This window comes from Saccostrea cucullata, unplaced genomic scaffold (genome assembly GCF_032062105.1).
Source record: "Saccostrea cucullata isolate Sc308-1 unplaced genomic scaffold, CSIRO_AGI_Scuc_v1 ctg3323, whole genome shotgun sequence".
In the NCBI taxonomy this organism is placed as follows: Eukaryota; Metazoa; Mollusca; class Bivalvia; order Ostreida; family Ostreidae; genus Saccostrea; species Saccostrea cuccullata.
This window is the reverse complement of record NW_026930025.1, coordinates 74,504-97,666: the sequence shown is the minus strand read 5'-3', so window position 1 is coordinate 97,666 and position 23,163 is coordinate 74,504. Positions and strand designations below refer to the sequence as shown.

Sequence of the window (23,163 nt, the reverse complement as noted above, 5' to 3'; positions counted from 1 at the left end):
TAAAATTTTGAACATGAGCGATCCACCCCTTTGTTACTCTGTGCTTCAGTCTATTAGCATGATTAGGTCAGTGACATCATATATGATATATCATGACAGAAAGATCAAAAAGGATTACCTGACAAGATGGTATGACCTGGTACATTTGTACATTTAATAACTTACACTGGACAAACTTTCTTATGCACAATTAAATAAAAGTTATATTCAACTTTTCAAAACTTGTTTATGATGTATTTGACACACTATTATGCTACTTAAGCAAAAATAAAGCAGTAACACTAAGATGCCTTTATTGAAAAAAATATTTACAATATTAACTGACCACATGAAAACTGATTATTTCGTAGAAAAAAAATGAAAATTCTATCGAGCTATATATGTTTTGATTTTTTTGAGGAATTAATGTATGTTTTCTTTGTGTTTTTGTTCATTATGTTTTGTACTAATAAAAAAATCAGGAAAAAAACACCCCTTGTGCGGTATTAGACAAAAGTGTGAAGCTAAAAGATAAGAATGAAGATTTCAATTTTTTCTTGTAACAGAATTATGAAGCAAATATTGTATGGACACCTGTTCTATTGTTTCATTGATATTAGGTGGATTTACTTGAATGTCATAACAATTTTTTCAATGTGCTTACAATCATATATCTTCAACATTAGCCATGACGACAATTTGGGACCAAAAGAGTTGATGAGTCAAATATTTGAAATATCATTTAACAAAACAAATATCAAAAAGTCTTTCTTTCATCATAAATCATAAGCATTTATATCAAAGAGCTTCAAATAAAATCTATTCATTTTTTTTAAAGATTTGACAAAAAGGTGCTACACTATTGAAATCGGAGTCTCCTTTTTAGACAGAACGTTTTAGTGAATAGACCATTTTCCCAAGACATATTTTGCCTAGGAGTTATTCACCTTGGCCAACATATTGTAGGGTAGCAATCCCAGATATTTTTATTATTCAACCAAGTTAAATCTGTGTTACTGGTTACTGATGTAAATTTTAACACTACTTTTCTTAATGATATAATTTTTTTAAAAGCCTCTATTAATTCATGATTTTATGATTGTAAATATTTTCCCCCATATATTTCTTGCATGCATATTTAAAATTGTTTGCTCATGGAGATAAATTCTCTACTTTGCCCTGCAAGATGGCGGCTTAGGGGAATAACTGCTAAAATAAGTCATATGGAGAGGGTCTATTGAGATAACACTGAGATATTTGACATGTATGTAGGCACTATCAAAACACATATGCTGATATTTAAATATTGTTCCCATTGCCTGAGTTTATCTTAAGAACAAGTTGATATAGATAAGTGTGCTGTGTTTTTCAACTTACCCAAATAAATTTTAGAAATAAAGAAAAGAAGTTGCCTTTTCTTGAACAAGATCAACTTTTGACTGACACCCAATTGAATGACACACCGTATACATGTAACACTTAAAAACTAAGACTTTAAGATGTTTCAAATGAAAATAGCAGACATTATAAATATCAGTCTCCGAAAGGATTAACATATCTATTTTGCTTGCAATCAAATTACATAAAAGCAATTGACAAAACATATGCATGATTTTTTATTCGTATACAATATGAAACATTTGCAAATATTTTTTCAGAGAAAGAGAAAAGTTTATGAGAGAAAAAAAACTAGAAATAATTTTGTGTACTTCGTGGTAATTTCTCTGATAAAGATTTCAATGTCTCGATGAATGGAGGATAAAAAGATGCATTTAATTTAAAAAAAAATGCTCTTTTGATTTTCTTTAAAACTACAAATTATAACAAAAGATTTCAATTTAAGTATATGCAGGTATGTATATGACAGTAATGTTAATTGTTATAAAACAGGATTTCAAAAAGAATCAATCATGAATTTATAACACATTATGACCAATATATCATCTGAAATGGAGTACATTTTTTTCCCTATTTCTCTGCTTTAGAATTTTCCTCTGCTGTCAAATGAAAAATTCAACTTAGGTTTTCCTGTATCAATGTGAGATTCAGGGAATTTTGTTAAACCTGCAATAGTATTTCTGAAAAAAAGAGAAGAATTTACACATGTATTATTAACTTATTTCACTATGATGCTTCTTCTTGAACACTCATCAATGCAAATATTGAAAGTTTTTACCTTTTCTTTAACTTTTTGATGGCAATAACAAAAGCAACGATCAAAATTACTGCAACACAAGACATTGTCAAAGAAACGAGAACAGATTCATATCTGCCTTTGTCCAGGGAAGATTTACATTCTATAGAGAAAAAGAAATTCGTCAATTTTTTAAATGAAATTCTACTTAAGCAGCTTACTCATAAGCATTATTATATTTATATATAAAACGCATTGCTCACCTTCTTTGGTTGCATTTAATGTCCAAGAAAACTTATTCTCACTAGAAGCACAACCATAGCAATTGTTTGATCCAAATTCTGCATTGTCAGGCACACATTGACCATTGATGAAACAGTATTTATCCTGAAAGTACGTAAATGTAAATACATATATATTAAAACCAAATTGTCTAGCATATAGACATTGAGCAGAGACATTGGCATATTACAATAATAAAACTAGAAACCTGGTTTTTCTGCATGTATGACTTTATAACAAATTCAATTTTTCTGCTAGGATATTTATGTATTTAGTGAATTATGAATAGCTCGTTAAATTGAAAAGAAATTTATCAACAGGAAATATATTTTTTTTTAATTTGAAGGATTTATTATCTTTAGAGTTATAAAGGTTATAATCATTCTTTGTTTAACAATTTTTGTTATTAAGGATATATGAACCTGACAAATAGTAATTAGAAAATTAAAAAATGGGTATTAACAGATAGGGTACAAGTTCCTTGATCAAAAAACAACAATTTGATATAAGTACATGAGTTCGTTTCCATGGCAACAGTCCCTGAAGATGACCATGTTTTAAAAGATTAAAGCTATTCAGAAAATTTCACTAAATTTCAAGAAAGTCATAAAAAAACTTATAAATTGCAGTTCAAATTTATTAATTTGCTATAATATAAAGAATTGGTGCAGAAATGTACTATTCTTATTTTTTCCATTAAGTTAGTATCTAATAAGCACATAATTACTGTCCGAATTTCCTCTGGCCCCTTAAAAATTGTCAATTTTTTCTTAACCTTAAATAATAAAAAATGCTATAGAATCACACTTGATATAATTGGAAATATTATTTTTTAATTCCATTTTAAAGAAGTGATGTTTAGCTTTGTGAAAGAGGAAAAAAATGGTATGTACATGAATTGGAAAAAAAAGATATGATAATCTGAATTTCCTCTGGCCCTTTTTCAAATGCTGACCCGTAAAGCACATTTATCTGTAATAACTGCTAAAAAATCAAGCAAAAATCAATCCGTTTAATTTTAAATACCAATCATGTTAATATAAAAATTAAAATCATACATGCTTATTCTGTTTCATAAATAAAGTACTAATGTGCCCATAAATACAGTTTGAATTTCTTCAGGCCTCTTAAAAATTGCCTTCTTTTCTTAACCTTGACTATTGAAAATGTTATGAAATCACACTTGATATATATTTGAGATTTTATTTTTTTTTTTATTCCATTTGAAAGAAGTGATGTTAAGCTGTGTGAAAGAGGGAGAAAATTCGTTTGTGCATGAATTGGAAAAAGAGATTTGATAATTTGAATTTCCTCTGACCCTTTTTTTCAAATACTGACCCGTAAAGCACATTTGTCTGTTATAATTGCGAACAAATTGATCAAAAATTATTTCGTTTAATTTTAAATATACATGTAAATATATCAATATAAAATTAAAAAATCAAACATGCTTATTCTTTTTCATTGGTAAAATATCAAATGTGCCCATAATTACAGTCTGAATTTCCTCTGTCCTCTTAAAATTTGCCTATTTTTTCTTGACTTTTTAAAAATGTTATAAAATCACACTTGATATAATTTGATTATATTTTTAATTGTAATTTAAAGAAGTGATGTTTAGTTATGTGAAAGAGGGAAAAAAAATTGGTATGTACATGAATTGGAAAAAAAAAGATATGATAATATGAATTTCCTCTTAAAAATTGCCTATTTTTTCTTTCCCTTGACTACTAAATTTTTTTTAAAATCACACTTGATATAATTTGATATTTTTTTTAATTCCATTTTTAAGAAGTGATGATTAGCTTTGTGAAAGAGGGAAAAAATTGGTATGTACATGAATTGGGAAAAAAAAGATATGATTATCTGAATTTCCTCTGACTTTTTTTTTCAAAATCTTCCAAAATTAAAACTGAAATGAAGACTAAGCATATATCTAAATACTTAAATTCAAGCACTAAGGTTTATTTGAATAGAGAAAAGGCCAGACAATAAAACTGACATTACAATGGCATATTTTAGCACAGATGCTATTGCCAATGTAATTAATATTAAAATGTATAACATATAACACTCTTTAAAAAGAGAACTATTTGTTCTAGTCAAACAGAATTATTTCTTTAACCTTGACAAAAGAATCTACATTATGTTCACTTTGTTCTATAAAAAACTAGCTTTCATGTCATAATGAATACTTTTCTTCTTTTCTTTGTCTTTCAACTGCAAGCTTTTTTGGTCACATCCTTTGTTGAAATAATGATCACTGTAGGTGTAGGTATTTTCTGAGGCAAAAATTTTAGCCTTTGCTTTGTTTGTATGTTGTGTAATGCCCCTCTCAAGAATTTTTTTCACTGATATGGAGATGCTAACCACTTGCTGGTGGAGGGCTGCAACTTTATACCTATACTCGGTACTTATGGTCACTGGGCTGTGAGGGATCTTTTTCATGCCAACATCTTCTGCAGCACGGGACCACAGTTTATACAGTCTCTTCCAAAGGACCGGTCTCCAAATTTCTTACTTTGAGACAATAGAGAGCTGTTAAAAAAAACTGTGCCATGCGGATTCCAGTTTTTGATGACTGATACAGCAATAAGATTCTTAACTGGAAAATAAATTTCATTTTAGTTATAACCATTAAAAGTCTAAATGATGTGTACATGGATATGTATGGTAAACATATAAATAAATAATATCCATTTAAAACTTGAATTATTACTTTATTTTCTAACATTTTATTAATTTGACGCCTTTGCAATTACTGGTACATGTATTTATTAGAATTGACTACTAGACGAGTGAAGCTTCAAAATATTACACTACTGGACTTTCTATAATCATATTAGCAAGTTATATGTAAAGGGAGGACCATTTGGATCCGATAACAGATTTTGGGAATAATTTAATCTAGAAAATGAAAACTGAAATAAATAAATTGTTCTCTTGAAGGAATATTTTTTCCTCTCTTATCTAATTTTTAAATGAAAAGAAATAATATTTCGGAATTTGTCTCTTGTGATCTTGGAAATATAACCTGACATTTCATATTCTGTCCATATCGAAGGCAAGAAAATAAATAATTTATAATTTTAACCTGGTCTACTGCAAACACTAAAACATTAACCTTGAGAATTTGAGTTGTTCAAAGTGTTTCAAAAGAATTTTACATCGACCAGGTATTGATTTACAATTGACTGGGTATAAGTAATTCACATCCTTTACGCGATAGACTTCTACCAATCGTAAGTCAGGATTTCGTCACAAAATCAACAGAGTTGTGGTTAATACATATACATGTATGTCAAACTGAATTTTCTATCATGAAATTTGCTACGTGGCCTGTGATTTGCAATTTGGTTATTCGACACTGGTAATAAATAGTAAATCCAATTTATACCCTAGAAAAATTATTTAAGACTATTTATTACCATGTATTTTTATTCCATGTTCATAACTAAATGAAAATGATGACCCTACCGAGAAAATATGAGAGGAAAATATTTTATGTAAAGTCTGTAAATTTACAAATACATTTACACAATCATGATTCCTGGCAATGCTTGTCATAAGATATCATAATCAGAGCTCATTGTAAATACGTTTATTCATTAATCTCTCTTTGAATTTATGAGGGAGTTAAAAAACTTCATAAAACTGGATCTTGTGCAGATTTTCTGTAATATCCGAATCAATTGTAATTCGAGCTGGTGACAAAGGACACATTGAATGTCGATGATGCTATACAGCTATAAATTACAACATAAGAATTAATACATGTACATTCATATGGTGTAAGGTAAACTCAGGTTATCCATCTATTTGGTGCATGTTTATTCTGCTATTAGTTTAGGCCTACTTTTACTTACGTGAAAAACAATGAAGTGCATCGTGGAATTGCATTCAGGGTGACATCGCTGATGCAGTTGTTACATGAAAATGAAAGGCACTAATCTGTATCTTTTTCGCCTAGATATCCCAAATAAACCGTATTCTCGGTGTATACACTGCTTTTTTCCTTGTAAACGAAACATGGCATCGCAAACCGGCTAGGGTGTAATGTCGTAAATTATCTGGGTTGGAACAGGCAAACAGCCAAAATTAATAAAATTCATGCAATATTGAAATAATTTGGCTTTATTTTACTATTTAATCGCGATTGAATCTTTCAAACTAGTGTTTTAGCAAAATCCTATGTACCATGATCACGACATTGACCAGTCCCATCTTCCGCAGTTCGAGTTGCGCGGTGGGATAAAAAACGTCAGGTTCACATATCTTTAAACTAAGTTAGGTAAGAACTTCTATTATTGAAAGATTTGTTTATAAACATTTGTTAGGTCACTGAGTAAACTAAAGTGACCTATTGCTGTCTGTTCCATTCTTCCGTCGTCGTTACCGTTCAATCGGTAGAGCGCTCGCTCTGTGATCAGGAGGTCGTGAGTTCGTATTTCAGCCGCGACTGACCTTTTCGATAATATGGGTAGCAACTGTTCCTTCGCCATGCGCTCGGCACTTTGAAGTGAAAGTTGCAGGTCTTTTGGATGAGACCTTAGAAACCGAGGCCCCTTGTCAGCGGCAGGCATTGGCACGAGAAAGATCCCTCACTGTTCAATGGCCCTGAGTGCCAAGTAAAGGTCAAAATTTGCCCTTCACCGACATACGGTGACGTCTCCATATGAGTGAAAAATTCTAGAGAGGGACGTTAAACAATATAAATCAATCAATCATAAAATCCGTCGTCGTTCTTAGTTCATCATTCGTTAACATTTAATTAAACACTTTCAGCTTCTTCTCTGCACCCGCTCAACCAATTTTAACGAATTTTAAACACAAAGCATGAAGGGAGGGGCTAAAACAACTAAAGTTAATTCAACCTTTAAAAATCTATTTTATTGCTGGACATCAAATAGTGAAACTTCCGGCATGATTGTAATCAGCAATTGAGTCTTCTACCAAAATTGTGAAATTCATGGCCCAAGGGGTGTGGGATTCCAGTGCTAGGGTGGGGCTAAATATTATTATTATTATTATTATTATTAAAACCTTCTTCTCTGCTCCTAGACATTAAGTAAACTAACCAAGCACAAAGAATAAGGCTGCTTCTTCTAAAATTGTGAATTTCATGGTTTCGGAGTCAAGGTTTCTGGTGTTAGGGTTGGACTCTTTTGATTATATAGTGAAAATACATTATTTCTTTAAAAATTCAATTCAATTAAAAATACAATTTTCTATTTGTTACTCTGTTCTACCTCTGAGTATAAAGTAAACAAAGTAAGTTGCTAAGTGCATAATTGTTATAAACAATGGTGCATGTTTCAAAATTTTGATGTTTATGGCTTTTGGTTTAAAACCTGAACCAACTACAATTATTGGAAAGTTGTTACATGATACTCAGATGACCTATGAGGCCCATGGCCTCGTGTTTCATGAAGATATTTATTAGGCCATGTATTCAATGCGTATGTATTTCTTAGAACTGTGTATAATATACATTTACGAGGGTTGTTAGAAAAGTTCGTGGACACATTGTTTTATGGAAAATCTATCGTGTACTCTGAAGTGTGACCTATCTAATTAAATTCATATCTTTTGTTTATTAGTATGTAAAATATCAGGTCCATTTACTAAAACTTACCAAATCTTTGTTAATTCATTGGAAAATGGTGAAGTTTTTATTTGAAGAGTGAAACCGGTATCATGGAAATAGCTCGCTCACAATAGAACTTGTCCGCGAACTTTTCTAACAACCCTTGTATAGTTATATGGAACTCGAAAAACGTTTAGATAGATGTCATAAAGAAAAGTTACATTATTTAAAAGAAGAAAACGAGTAATCAGATTTTTAATTCTAAAAAAAATATCGTAATTTTCACCTTTAGAGCAAATCTAAGTTGTCCAGACACATTCACTGTATCCTGACACGTAGAGTCTAAGATGTACATAAACTGACCGGAGCTGAAGTTGTTAGCATTGTTACTTATTGAAATCATGTAACCTGTCACAAATGCTTCATGAGAATAACGAATTGATCTTTTGTGTTCATTAACTGGAACACGGCATCGGACCTCAGCGAGGGTATTATGTTCTGCTGGTATGATAACAGATTCGTGGTAAACTTTCATGTTCGTTAAGGAGGCCTGAAATATCAAGACAAAGACATGTAGATCTTTCTTTCCTCCTTTTTCTATCTCTTTCCTTCTCTATCCGACTTAATGTTATCTCCATCAAAATGAGTCTCATCACAATTTTTTATTATAATTTTCCCCTTATCTTTTCCAGATTACTAACCAATGAAATAATCTGCATTTATCTTGGGGTTTTTTCATCCTCATATATAATGTAAATTCTAGATCTAAAGAAAATAGCACATGATATCAGTCAAACCTGGAATCTAGTCATCTTGCATGTTAGATTTTCTCTGTCGAGGAACATGTCCCCTTCTACAACAGCTTCTTCACAATTTGCAACATCGCAGATTCCTCCACTGTGAGGGTTTATTGAGAAAACATCAGGTGGGATAGATAGCTCTTGGGAACAGTCTGATCCGCCAAAAATGCCCTCACAATCACAAGTTCCTACACAAATAGCATTTTGTCTAATTTGATACAGGTGAAATTGAATATGTTATGTTAGAGAAAAATTGCAAACCATTGTGTGATAATTTTTTATGAATAACTTTTTCTTTGTGGACTCAAAACATTCGTTGGAAATGAATACAATCGTATTGTTGAAGACTGAATTCTACTTATTCAACTTTACCTAATTGACTTCATTAACTTTATAATTATTTCTTAAAAAACCGAGAGCTTTCATCCACTTCAGTAACAAATTGATTGACAGACAAGATCAGTATAGACTTGTTTGTCTGATTCATTAAAAACACATTGTTAATTCTAAAGGTCTATAAAATTATAATAAGATAGAAAAAAAATATGTGACGAATAAAAAAAAACAAATTATAATTATCTAATCCAGAGCTAAATGTATAATTTTCTTCTTGTGCATCTATGTATTCTGCTCATTTTCATACCATTATTACATATGCCATGACCACTGCATTCATTTGGACACATCATATTTTTAATATTTTCTACTATTCGTTGTCCATCCTTTCCCTCTCTAAATGTGTTATTTTGATTTAATTCTTTCATACACAATGTCTTCAATCCTTCACGAGATGCAGGTGCCCAGAGAGTTGTATTTGTTAACTGAAATTAGGATAATATCTCATTTTATTGAATTCACGTTTTCTGGAACAATGTACGCAATACATTGCATAATACATTGTACAGGAAGACGAATAAAGTACAAATGAATACTAAATAAATTGCGTCGAAAGAAATTAGCAATCAATGCATGTTTTGGACTGTTCAAGAATAGTTAAACAGAGGGTTTCAGTGTATATACCTGAATGTCTGCAATGCAGTTTTGAATAGCATTTTCCGCATCCACATTTGGTACACTTCGGCAGGCCTGGAAACTTTTAGATGAATTCATATAGGTTTCGCAAAAAATTCTGGCCTCCTTTTCCGACATTGATCTGATAACTACTGCAGATCTCTTGAATGGAAGATTTTAAATTAATATAAATTGAGAATTCACAGTAATTCGCAGTAGAAAACTAGAGATCTCACACAAATTAATTATATCCTAAGACACATTGGTTAATCAGTCCCCATCATGAATCAAAGTAGTAGCAACAGTTAAGCGTTAAATATATCACAAAATCTTCAAGAAATCTCTTTAATTTATATTTTTACATCTAATACAATCAGCACAATTTAGCAACGCAATGCAGAGACCAAATATTCAGAAAAGTACATAAATTAATCACTGCTTTCTTTCGTTAATGAAGCATTATGACTCTATTAATATACCCCAAAGAGCCAAGCTTTTCACAAAAAAATAGTTATATATTTTTATTGACTTTTTTTTCAGTTGAGGTTCGAAACTACGACTTTACAACTCAGATTCAAATGAAATATTTAGCTGAAAGTGCAAAGGTTAAATGAATTGATATACATATAAAAGAATCTTCTTACCTTTGATCTCTGAGGTCGACTTAGGGGTTTATTTGGTACGTAAGTAAAAACAGAGCGTATCGACCGTTTTCCTTTCTGATTACAAGCATGACTTTTGACAGCTTCGTCCGCTCTCGGACAAGAAACATTATTCGAACATTGGACAGTATTGCTCAATTCAAATTTGATTTTACGACATGTACAAATGCTCACAGATCCTTTCATATGACCGAGATTTTCAATATCGGACTTCAACATGTTGAACAGGCTGTTTTGATCTTTAACTCTACAAGCAGTGTAAAATATTTATACTACATGAATCTATGTCTCTGGCTGTTGTTATGTACATGTTATGAGATTAACTTTAAACAAGGAAAATAGAATCAATGTTAACTATCAATTACAACACAATGAAAAACAAACCTCCAAGATAGAGAAAAACTGTCTGGTCTGTGAACATGAAGATGGGATTTGTGGTTGAAATCATATAGTCTACTTGAATTTAATTGACTACACAGGCCTTTAGATACACCTTCATCAAATTTTGACGGAAATATGTTAACTTCAATTACATTCTCGGTCTGATATTTCCACAAACGCAATTGTACATACGTGCTTGTAGGAAAATAAATCTGAATGATAATGAAAAATATTTATGATTTCTTACAAACTTCAACATTACAGGATGAATAAAATAAATCGTAAAATGTGTTATGCAAGAACATAATTTAACAATTCCTCCTATATATGTACGTCATATAGTGTTGAAAATTTATTATAATTATATACTCACCATATAATTAAATTCATCTTGTTTGCGTACGTCCAAGACATTATTGGCACAGTTTTTGAATCCAAAAAAGTATTCATCATTCGGACATCTATCAATAACATAAACATCAGCAGCAGCACGCACAGCTACACCACAGTTACAAAATATGCCAGGCGCAGTCACCATGTTGCATGGTGTAAGTCTTGTTTGAACCTTCAATTTCAAGAGGTTAAATTTAATTCTACCCTAACAAAATTTACTAGCTAAGAAGATATTGTTCACTATACGTAATTATAGTTTCAAACTCATGATTTTACAGTTTCTTGTTTCACAGTATATATATATTTTACTATAGTGGCCTTTGTAAACGTTTTTTATAAGGCTCTTCGGTTTTGCGGGTTTTTTTTATATAAGATCATAACGCTTTTTTAGCGTCTTTTGTTTCATGAAGTGTAAAAATGGGTTGGGGTTGGGAGGGGATTGGGGTCTTGTACTTCTTACATGTTTGTAAACTGGAAAATTGTACCTGCATTATATTGCCAAATCCGTCCATACTTTCGTACATAATGAATGTTCCAGGATTTTGGTTATCATACTTGCTATAAAAAAGATAAAACAAAAAGGAAAGGGTCCATTTGAAATTGATTATAAAAAGAGAATAATTTAATTAAGTGAAATGCAATTTATAATATTGCACACATTATGAAGGACGAAGGCTTCATAAAAAGGTGCATGATTCATTTTCTAGCTTCTTTTTTTTAAATAATTAAACATTTTATATAATCAAATAAACAATGCGTTTAATCTTATTTAAGTGAAAAACTTATTTTTCTTGCGTGTTTTTCCTCATCATTTAGGTAACTCAAGAATTGTGTATGAATTTACGTGCAATAGCTTTGTCCTATGGAACGCAAAATTCACAAAAATGCGTTAAAGATAGTTTCAAGTTGATAATTTAGGTTTACCGACTATTAACTACTGTAAATCACTTTTTATTAGCGAGAACTTTATTTTCGCGTAATTACGCGAGACAGTGTGCTCGCGAAAGTTTGATTCTCGCGTATAATAGTATTCCTTAAGATTATATAGAACAATAACCACAATTCGTGAAAATTTTGTCTCGCTAATCAAGAGTCAATGACTAACTCGCGAAAATAAGGTGTCGCGAATATTAAGTGATCTACAGTATAGTTTACAAACAGTGAATTATAGCTACAATTCGTTAAATATAGTTTAAATTTGTAAAACTTAATTAACGGTTGTTACATGTAACTATAGTTTTTGAATTCTAATCTAGGTTTATATGTCTGTAATAAACGTTAACAATGTATTTTGTTGATAAACATATATTCACGTCACTCTGTAAACTATGATTAACAATCGTGAAGTATAGTTAAGAGTTGTTAATCATAGTTTCACAAATCGTGAAACTATATTCATCAGATAGTTTTAACCATAGTTTACAAATTGTTAAACTGTACTTATCAGATAATCTATGTTTTTTAATCGCAAATGATTGTGTTAAGGTCATACGCAACGTAGTTTAAACTTTATTGGATTCTTCCCTGCAGTTGAAGAGTTCCACTAAATAAAGGACTCGTGTGTAATACTTTAAATGTCTATATATGGATTTGTACACCTATTCTAAAACAATTTTTGATAAAAGAAAATGTTCTTTAATTTTTGTACATTTTTCTTTGAAAAATGATAAAATTTTCAAAATTTGATATCTTTTCAAAACCCCCGGTAAGGCATGCTGATTTTTTGTCTAAGAACTTGCAATGCTTTCATAAGTTTACATTTATAATATCTTGAAATATTATCAGTAGTTAAGGTGCATTGCGTATGTCCTTAAGTATAGTTTACGGTTCTGAAACATAGATTATCGCGTTAACTATTGTTTACAGAATGTGTAAAATATAGATGAACGTTGTTAAATATAGTTTACAGTTCGTAAATTATAGTTTACAACCGATAAACCTAGTTTATTGACTGTGAAACTATGTTAAGCTAATTTTTTTTTTTGTAAATTCACCGTGCCATAGACGATATTAATTGTACAATTTCATGATTCTTGGGGTTGGATGTATATACAAGTCTGTAGTACATGAGGCGGCAAAACTATTTTTGTTATTTATAACTCGATAAGATCCCATTAACTTTGGGTGAGTCATTTTTTTATATAAATAAAGAATAATGATGATAATAAATTTCCAAGCTATCAATTTAGAAGCTATGAAAATCTGCTAATTTAATATAGATTATCATGAAAAGGGGCAGAAACTTACTTCGTCCAGAAGAGTGTAATGGAGTATTAAAAAATGAGATTTAAAAAGGTTTTAGGTTTTCAGGTTAAAAAAAACTGTAAATAAACGTGCCTGTCTAAATACATATTGGTACATGTACAACTTGATTTACAATCCAGTATGAATTCAATCTGCAGACAAAATACTCGAGAATGTAATAATAACCCACACCAAGAAAACGTAGTGTAAATCAATTAAAATACTTTAATTTAAATCTGCCCAATCATTTTCAATAATTTGATTTACATTTATATTTTATAATGTAAACGATTGTGTGTTTTAAAACCAGAGAAATGCAATAACAAAAAAGTTAAAATAGTTAAAATTAAGTGTACTGCCCTTTCTGACATATTAATCTAATAAAACATGGATATCGAGATAAAGAACAGTATTCAATATCAAAGTCCATAAAACAATACAAAATAGGAGCAGAGCAAACGCGGACCTCCGAAACATCAGAGGTGGGATCAGGTGCCATGGAGGAGTGAGCATTCCCTTCTGACCGGTCACAATCGCCATGTGCTCCTTGTTATGATCGGGAAATAACGGATAATGCATCTAGGGATGGACACTCCCAGACTTGCTTCGGATGATGATGAATCTAACCTACATTTTTCAGATTAATGATCAGGTTATTCCCAACAAACAATAAGCTATATCTGGCCAGACTTGCATGGATGATGGATTTAAGGATGACAATCAAAACTTGCTTCAGATGCAGGATCTGACCTACATTTCCAAATGAGTGACCAGGTTAAAGGTTTTGGAACAGGTCAGTCCCTAAGGAGCTTTAAGACCTATCTAAACAGATGTGTCAGAAAGGACAATACTATAGTTAACTAAAGTAACAATAGAAAAGTAAAAGTTTTCATTTTTGTTTATCAATTTTTATGCCCCCGTAAACGAAGTTTCGGGGGTATATAGTTTTTGTCATGTCCGTCTGTCTGTCTGTCTCTTTGTCTGTCTCTCTGTTTGTCTGTTTGTCCGCAAAAGCTTTAACCTTGCTCATAACTCTTGATTTAGTGGAGCTATGACTTTCATATTTCATATGTGTATTCCTTGTGACAAGACCTTTCTTTGGATACACCCACATTTGACGTTTTGACCTTGGAATTTGACCCACTTTTACATAAAAATTTTAAAATTTTACTTTGGCCATATCTTTTGAACAGTAGACACCAGGACATTAATACTTAACATATATAATGTTTGTTTAAAGACCTTTTACTGGATACCAAGAACCTTGACATTTTGACCTTGACCTCGTAGATTTCTGTACTTGTGTAAAGACTTTAACCTTGGCCATAACTTTTGAACGGTAAGGGATAGGGCTTTCATACTTCATATATGTAATACTTTTGAGAAGACCCTTCATTGGATACCAAGAATCTTGACCGACCCTTTGACCTTGACCATTGATCACGAGATTGACCTACTTTAAAAAAACAATCCTTGACCATAACTTTTAAAGAGTTAGGGCTAGTTGTTTCATACTTTTTATATTTGATCCTTATGACAAGACCTTTCATTTGATAACAATAACTTTGACCGTTTGACATTGACCTTGGAGTTTGACCTACTTTTTAAGAAATTGAACGTTGACCATAACTTCTGACGGTTATGCTCTACATAAGTATTTAATGTGGCAAGACATTTCATTTGAAACTAATTACATTGACATTTTGACCTTGACCTTGGAGATTTTTGTACTTATTAAAAAACTTTAACATTAGCTTACTTTCAAATTTCACAATTGTTTTCCAGTGAGAATACCCTACTTTTGGTACGAATTAATTAGATTTGCATTTAAGAAAAGCTTAATCTTTGCTATGTTGCCATACGGGGGCATCAGTGTTTTATAAACACGTCTTGTTTGACTATGAATTGCAGGTAGACATATTTGATTTATTTTTTCAGGTAACGCACTTGCTACATGTATGAATTTTCGGCTTATATCTTTTTTTAGATTGGACGCTTTTAAAAGCTAACATAATTGTACTTTGGAGAATTATAATACATGTATTTGATACACATGGATTTTAAAACTGTAGTCCCTTATCATTAATTCGATTAACATTTGAAAAATTCCTAAAGTCTTTTCTTGAGTAACATGTAAAACTAAATTCAGTGTTCTATCAAAAGTTTGAGAATCAGAAAAGAAGATATTTCATACGCCACCATTCTTCCAAAAATATAGTCCATGCTAGATTTTAAACTCACTGCACCATGTATATACTCTTCAAAAAAAGAAACGCATAGTAGAATTTTAGTGACACATTGAACATAAAGATAATTTAGTAAAATGGTGCATTGATAAAACAGAAATGTGGCAAGCAACAGGAATACTATGTAAATGTCATAATTACTCAACAATTTTAAAATCATAGTCAGTTTAAGACCATTAAAGATCAATATCTGGTATGCCCCCCGAAGACACAAATGATAACCACAAACGGCATCTAATGGAAGCAAATTTGTGTAATAAGAACTGTATAGGAATACTCTCCCGCTCCAAATGCAGAACTTTAGTCAGCTGTTGAAGAGTCTGGGGATGTGATTGTCTTTGGCAAATCATGTCAATTCATTTTGTCTAATGATGCTTAATTTGGATTAAATCTAGCAATTTAGATGACTGTGACTGAAACAAGTTGTTGTTTCTTTGCAAGAATAGGTGTGTCAAACGAGCCATATGTGGCTGTGTATTGTGAGATTGCAATACGGCTCTAGGATGCTGCAAAATTGAATGGGTATGTGTAGGTAGAACATGGTTAGAGTACCCTTTCCCATCAAAGTCCATTGAATTCGAAATAAATCAATTTTACTTTCTTAAAATACCGTTTTCCATATCATTACACTACCACCACCAACTTTTTTAACGTCCTGGAGGCAGTTATCTGTTTAACATTCATTACAAAGCATTAGCACTCTTAAACTTATAAGAGGCTTTCAGATAAACATTCTGGACTAGTAGGTTAACCAAAATGTTCAGCAGTGATGCTGTGGTCATACTCTATTGATCTGAGATCTTTGAAGTCGATATTTGGGGTTCTGTGGGGTCGAAACAATGGCATGAATAATCCTCTTGCAATAATTCGTAGTCAACTGAAAACAGTCTCTATGCAGTTCAGGGATAACTAATGCTTTAGATGACGTCCTTGCATTACATTCATGCAATTTACGTAATACTCGGAAGTGATGCTGTGCTGCTGATGTCACACGTAGTCTACCAAATGTTTTGCGAACATTGGGTGTTCGATGTTAATGGTTTATGTGTTATAGGTTAGATATGGTCTGTGTGTAACATTAAAACCTCTTGCAACTGTAGATTGCGGTACCCCTGCTTTCAGTCGTCCATTTTCCTTTTTGTGCCACGCAATATTCAGATGCAGCAATTTTAGGAAGCGTCATTTTTTCAGATAAAACCAGATCCAAAATATCGAGAACCCCCGCTTTTGATAGCCCCTTTGTACCTGAAGGAATTGCATCGGTATTCAACAAATAAAAATTGAGATCAAAGTTTTGGGGGGAATTTTGCAAAATCAGGTCATTTTGTCTGTGAGACTTGTAGAATAGCTGTAAAGTTAACAATTGCATTAAAAAATCATGCATTTCACTCGAATACGTCGTATCCATACAAAAATAAAAGGTATGACAAAACTATCATACATTTTTCAGGGCATTGTTCCTAATATGCGTTTCTTTTTTTTGAAGAGTATATTTAAAGAACAATTGTGATAAGAAAAAAAATGATCTTTTATATCTCTTATATCTAAATATATAAGAGATATGAGGAAATATAAATTGAATATTTCATTTAGTCAGAAACTAGAGAACAATCCTACCTTAAGGCTATAATTTAAAAAAAGGGTATAGAATAAAGTTTATTAATTAACCAAAGTATTCAAATGTTTACTAATAATTAATTACAGTAAACTGTAGTTTGTTAAGCTGTAGTTTTGTCACGACATTGAACCATTGAAACAATCAGAACTATTGCGGGTGATAATTTGTGTTTTTTTTCTACTTTTCAAAACATATGCATGAATAAATTAAAAAACATGATTGAAATGTGCAATAAAATCAAAACTAACTCACAGTCCATCAAAGGTCATCATATGAGGATCACTGTGTGAATAACACGACCTGCCTTTCCAATCTGTCTTGGTGTCTTGTACGTATATCTAAATGATATAAACAATTTTTATTCTTTTTTTACAGTTAAGAAGAATATTCTTTAGTCAGTCAAAATTGTTCTTGTATAAAACTAACCTGTACTTCTTGTAAAATAACATTACTCCATATTTCATGAGATGGCATTGCTGTTGTGTGAAACTGGATATAATGTACTGGAGAAGCTTTATAATCAAGCGTTAAGTCTTCATTTTTTATCATGACTGATTGAACAGCATTCCATGACTTTCTTTCTATACCTACACCACAACTACCGATTCCTTTTATATCATTACAGCTTGAACGTTGGGGGGTTTTCGCCTCAACAGTCAATTTACAGGATATGTCATCACCTGGGTTGAAAAAACAGCCAAAAGGCACTGTCAACTGCATTCTTATGACACCCTCCTTTCCTCTTTGTACAATGATTGGTTCATTTAAAATCTGCAACTCAAATGATTAAGTTCTTTAAAGACAAATATACATTTTAGAGAAAATCATGTGAAAATTATTTGGATAACCTATCTGTATCTGTTTAAGAAAAAAGATACCTTTAATCCTGCAAAGAAATCCTCGCTCATTTTTGAAATCGATCTACTGTCTGTGTCTTGGTTATGTAAAGTGTATTGGCAGCTTATCTATGAAACAAATTTATGAAAACTGAAACAGAATTGTATATTGCATTTTTAGACATCAAGTTAACTGTAGCTAAAAGGTTATGAAATAGTTAAAATTATCATTAATAAAAAGGAAAATTCAAAATACTTTCAATACTTTCAATATAACAGTCCAAATACCCTTTCCGTATACAAAACAGTGGAGCCTCATTTATCCGGACGCTTGGGTTCCCAGTCAATTTTTCCGGATATGTGAAGCGTTGGGATACCTGAATCACCAGTTAAACAAGATCTAGACATAATAACATTTTGAAATTCTGTTCCGATGAAAAAGCGTCCGGATACTGAAGCATCCGGATATCTGGCGTCCGGATATCTGAAGGTCCACTGTATTTAGAAATTAATTATGTGGAGATACAATACTTACATTTCAACTGTTTATTATTATTATTAGCTCACCTGAGCCAAAGGCTCAAGTGAGCTTTTCTGATCAAAATTTGTCCGTTGTCTGTCGTCGTCGTCGTTGTCGTCGTTGTCGTCGTCGTTGTCGTTGTAAACTTTTCACATTTTCATTTTTTTCTCAAGAACCACTGGGCCAATTTCAACCAAACTTGCTACAAAGTATCCTTGGGTAAAGGGGATTCAATTTTTGTTCAAATGAAGGGCCAGGCCCTTTTCCAAGGGGAGATCATTATGAATAAGAAAAAAAATTGATGGTATTTTTAAAAAGACTTCTTCTCAAGAAACACTGGGCCAGGAAAGATGAAACTCATGTGGAATCATCCTGAGGTAGTGTAGATTCAAATTTGTTCAAATCATGACCCTCGGGGGTAGGGTGGGGCAAAAATGGCCGATCAAAGTTTTACATAGGAATATATAGGAAAAATCTTTAAAAATCTTCTTCTCAAGAACCACTGGGCCAGGAAAGATGAAACTCATGTGGAATCATCCTCAGGTAGTGTAGATTCAAGTTTGTTCAAATCAGGACCCCTCAGGGGTAGGGTGGGGCCAAAATGACCGATCAAATTTTTACATAGGAATATATACGGAAACCTTTTAAAATCTTCATTTCAAGAACTTCAAAGCCATTCTTAGTGATATTTATAGGGAATCATCCTCAGATAGAGTAGATTCTAGTTTGTTCAAATCATGACCCCCTGGTGGTGGGGGTAAATTCAAGTCCCCCCCCCCCCCCGCCAGTGATCCTTCAGTTCTGATCTGATCTGTGCTTTTTCCTAGCCAATTGCTCAGGTGAGCGATGTGGCCCCTGGGCCTCTTGTTATTATTATTTTCTTTTGTAACGTAAACTTTGACGTTATGAGGTAATTTGCTGTAACATATACTGTAAAACGACTTTAATTCCCGACAACTTTATTTAACAATTTACCGGGGAATAACTAATTTGTGCCGATTACTTTTCGCGATCAAGCCGATTTTGTATATGTTGTGCATGTGTTCCAATCCAATATACAATTTTTTAAAGAAAATTTTAAGCGTGTAAAAATTCATTCATGTTTGTTCATTTTTTTATAATGATCTGCTTTCTTTGACTGATAATACTTTCATAGCAAAATTGTAAAATTTTCTTTCGGATTAGCTTTTACTTTTGTAATTTTAAATATTTGGGCTATTTTGATACATGTCACCAATAACGGCTGGTACTTGACATCTGTTGTGGATTTATATCTATCATTCGAAATAGATCTGATGGTACACATGTAGCACAGCTCTGTAGAACTCAGATATTTAAGGAGCCCCTTCCCCTCTCCCAAAATAAAAAGACATTGCTTCAGACCTATCACAAGCTGCATTTGGATTGCTGTACAACAAAATTATTTTACATGCCCTGGTGCACATACCTAATGGCGGCGAGGATTTGCTCTGTCTTTTTGAATAGCTTAAACTAGTTGTTGAATGGAGTTTTTCAATCAAGTTGTTCATTTGAATATATACTGCAAGTTCTTTCTAATTTTTAGAATGTTTTGTCATAGAATCAATATTTAGTTTCTATATAAAAGTATATCAAATCTGTCAATGAATACATGAATACGACATGGACCTCAGGGCCTACAGTATAATCAAATTGACTATACAGAAAAGTGATATGTTAATGTTTCCAATACCCGAGCTCACGGACTACCATAAACCAAGTAATGTTTAAAATATATTCTATGTATTAATGTAAATCTTCTTTCATGTGATTTTAAAGTATCCTTTACACAGAATTAAAAATAGATTGAGCTATTGCTATAGTTTTTTCTGAAAAACATTTATATTTCATCAAAACATGGTTTCCAAATAATGGAACCTATAATTCAGGCGAATACATTCTGGGGTGACCCTACAGTTTACTATAGTTTACTATACATGTAGTTTCTCAACTATAGATAACTATAGTCATAAATATGTCAGAATTTTTGCCAAGGTTTTTCAAAGTGTCAAAGTTTTTACCAAAGTTTTACAAAGTATCAAAGTTTTCGCTCAAGTTTTTCAAAGTGTCAAAGTTTTCGATAAAAATTGTTAAAGTGTCAAAGTTGTTGATAATTTTTTTTCAAATTGTTGAATAATTTAAATAGGGTTTTTAAAAGTGTCAAAGTTTTCGCCAAAGTTTATCAAAGTTTAAAAGTTTTCGATAAAGTTTTTGAAAGAGAAAAGGTTTTCGATAATATTTTGTGAAGGAGCAAAAGTTTTTGATAAACTTTTTCAAAAGGTAAATTTTTTAAATAAATTCTTTAAAAGTGTTAATAATTTCAATAAAGTTTTTCAAAGTGTCAAAGTTTTTGCCAAAGTTTTTCAAAGTGTCATTTTTTCCCCAAAGTTTTTCAAGGTATCAAAGTTTTCACCAAAATTTCGCCAAAGTGTTTCAAAGTTTTCGCTAAAGTGTTTCAAATTTTCAAAGTTTTCGCCAAAGTTTTTCAAAGTATCAAAATTTTCAACAAAATTTTTCAAAGTGTCAAAATTTTCGCCAAGGTTTTCCAAAGTGCAAATATTTTCCATAAACTTTTTCAAAGTGTCTGAGTTTTGGCCAAATTTTTCAAAGTATCAAAGTTTTCACCAATTGAAAGTTTTTCAAAGTATCAAAGTTTTCACCAAAGTTTTTTCAAAGTGTCAAGTTTTCAATAAAGTTTCTCAAAGTGTCAAAGTTTTCGATAAAAAATTTTAAAGTTTCAAAGTTTTTAACATATAAAGTTTTTCAAAGTGCTGAATAATTTCATAAAGTTTTTAAAATGTCAAAGGTTTCGATAAAGTTTTTCAAATGTCAAAGTTCTTACCAAAGTTTTTCAAAGTTTTAAAGTTTTCGATAAGGTTTTTCAAAGTGTCACAATGATCACTTTAATAATCAAAGTTTTCAAAGTTTCAAAGTTATGACTATAGTAAACTATAGTAAGTTTTTTGAAAGGCAATGAAAACATCCCCCTGCCCCCTGCATAGGAGGATTTCAGACGGTATATTGAAGTTTGCCAAAAATACTTACCTTAATTCCTAATTTTTTTATGCCATCATTTTCATAAAAATATCCATTTGATAAATTGTTCTTCAAAACAGTGTCGCTCGTGAAATTCAAACTTCCATCAATATACCAGTTGAATTGGAAAGAAGTATTTTCATCACTATCTCGTATTTCGTCAGACATGCATTTAAAAAACAATGACTCGTAAAACAAAGTCTTTTTATTCTCCTCGTCCTGAACCTTTTTTAAGCCATAACTTACTTCTGGGAGTTTTGGATCTGCATTAAAAAGTGGCATGTGATTAAGATATTTGACTCATCTCATTAATTATCAGTTCCCTACCGGTGAAACCAAAGGGGACAATTTTTTTTACTCTGCCTCTGTCCATCCTTCCGTCTAGCTTCTGTCCGTCCATCCGTCCGTCCTTCCGTCTGTCTGTCTGTCCCCTCTGTCAGTCTATCCTACTTGGTTTTCCGCACTTGTTTTCTAAACCGAATTTCGTCTCGCTTCATTGATTTGTGACAGAAATATGGTATTTTGAATTTTTCATAATTGTTTTATAACATCGGGTTCGTTTTGCGCTATGAATATATGAAGCTAGAAAAAGATGTTGAGTGAGTTAATTTTTCGTCTTTATGTGGATTATAACAAGGTTAAAGGTATTCACAACCTAAAAATCAATCACTTTTACCTTTGACATTACTTTTGCGTATTATAAAATGACATCCTAAAGAAAAAGACGAACCCGGTAGGGGTACTCTCAAAATAATTGTTTGGGTTGATGTTAAAAGTATATTTTAGATATTAAGGACTCGTATTGCATAATTCAAATTTTCAAAGACTTAAGGTAATCAGTTTACATCTTATTGAACAATAATACAATAAATTACAATAAAATTGATAAAAGAACTAATAGTAGGCAACAATACTGGAAATTTTAACAACGTTTTGATTACCAATAAGGTCACAAGCTTTCTGAAAATGGATGTTTATAACATCAGGGGGAGACTTCAATGTAATGTCAAGTTAAGTATGTCACGTCACGTTAGTTCAGAAATAGATATATAATTCTACCAATTGCTGCCTTTTTCTCCATTTCTCTTCTAAAGAGAAGTCTGGGTATCCTCTCGCACCGGCCGATTTATATTGATATTACACTCGTTTTGAAATAAAAACACTCAACATCTTTCCACGTGATGTTCTAACAGTAGCAATGCCAAGCACAAATCGTCAGTGGTCAAAGACCATTAACGCAGAATTTGTCCACGCAGAAACACAATTCTTAAAGCGGCCAAACCTTTAATCAACCTCCACGAAAGTTCTATTTTCTTAGATTTCGCACGCTACTAGAAAAACAGGTGCTTAAGGATATCCGATCCTCAACCAGGAAGAATAACTCAAAAAAATTGTATTTTATTTGTAATGCGTCAA

The 23,163-nt window shown here is 31.7% G+C and overlaps 1 protein-coding gene across 1 annotated transcript; it reads right to left on the bottom strand.

The window, feature by feature from the left end:
- Nucleotides 1-1,960: 1,960 nt before the first annotated feature.
- LOC134282743 (von Willebrand factor D and EGF domain-containing protein-like) lies at nucleotides 1,961-22,029 on the bottom strand. The gene is made up of 15 exons (XM_062765145.1): nucleotides 21,757-22,029; nucleotides 18,216-18,302; nucleotides 17,764-18,108; nucleotides 17,590-17,675; nucleotides 11,715-11,787; nucleotides 11,210-11,401; nucleotides 10,840-11,048; nucleotides 10,438-10,702; nucleotides 9,803-9,955; nucleotides 9,426-9,603; nucleotides 8,780-8,970; nucleotides 8,269-8,532; nucleotides 2,377-2,500; nucleotides 2,156-2,276; nucleotides 1,961-2,057 (listed from the first exon to the last, which is right to left on the bottom strand). Exons 1-15 carry the CDS (start codon nucleotides 22,027-22,029, stop codon nucleotides 1,961-1,963), a joined length of 2,658 nt encoding a protein of 885 aa, XP_062621129.1.
- Nucleotides 22,030-23,163: the final 1,134 nt, after the last annotated feature.

Coding starts and splice junctions, on each gene's coding strand:
- LOC134282743 (XM_062765145.1), bottom strand. CDS start 22,029: ATGCCACTTTTTAATGCAGATCCAAAACTCCCAGAAGTAAGTTATGGC. Junction 18,303..21,756: donor TAAAAAAATTAGGAATTAAG/GTAAGTATTTTT, acceptor TTTGTTTCATAG/ATAAGCTGCCAATACACTTT. Junction 8,971..9,425: donor TCATGGCATATGTAATAATG/GTATGAAAATGA, acceptor CTATTTGTGTAG/GAACTTGTGATTGTGAGGGC.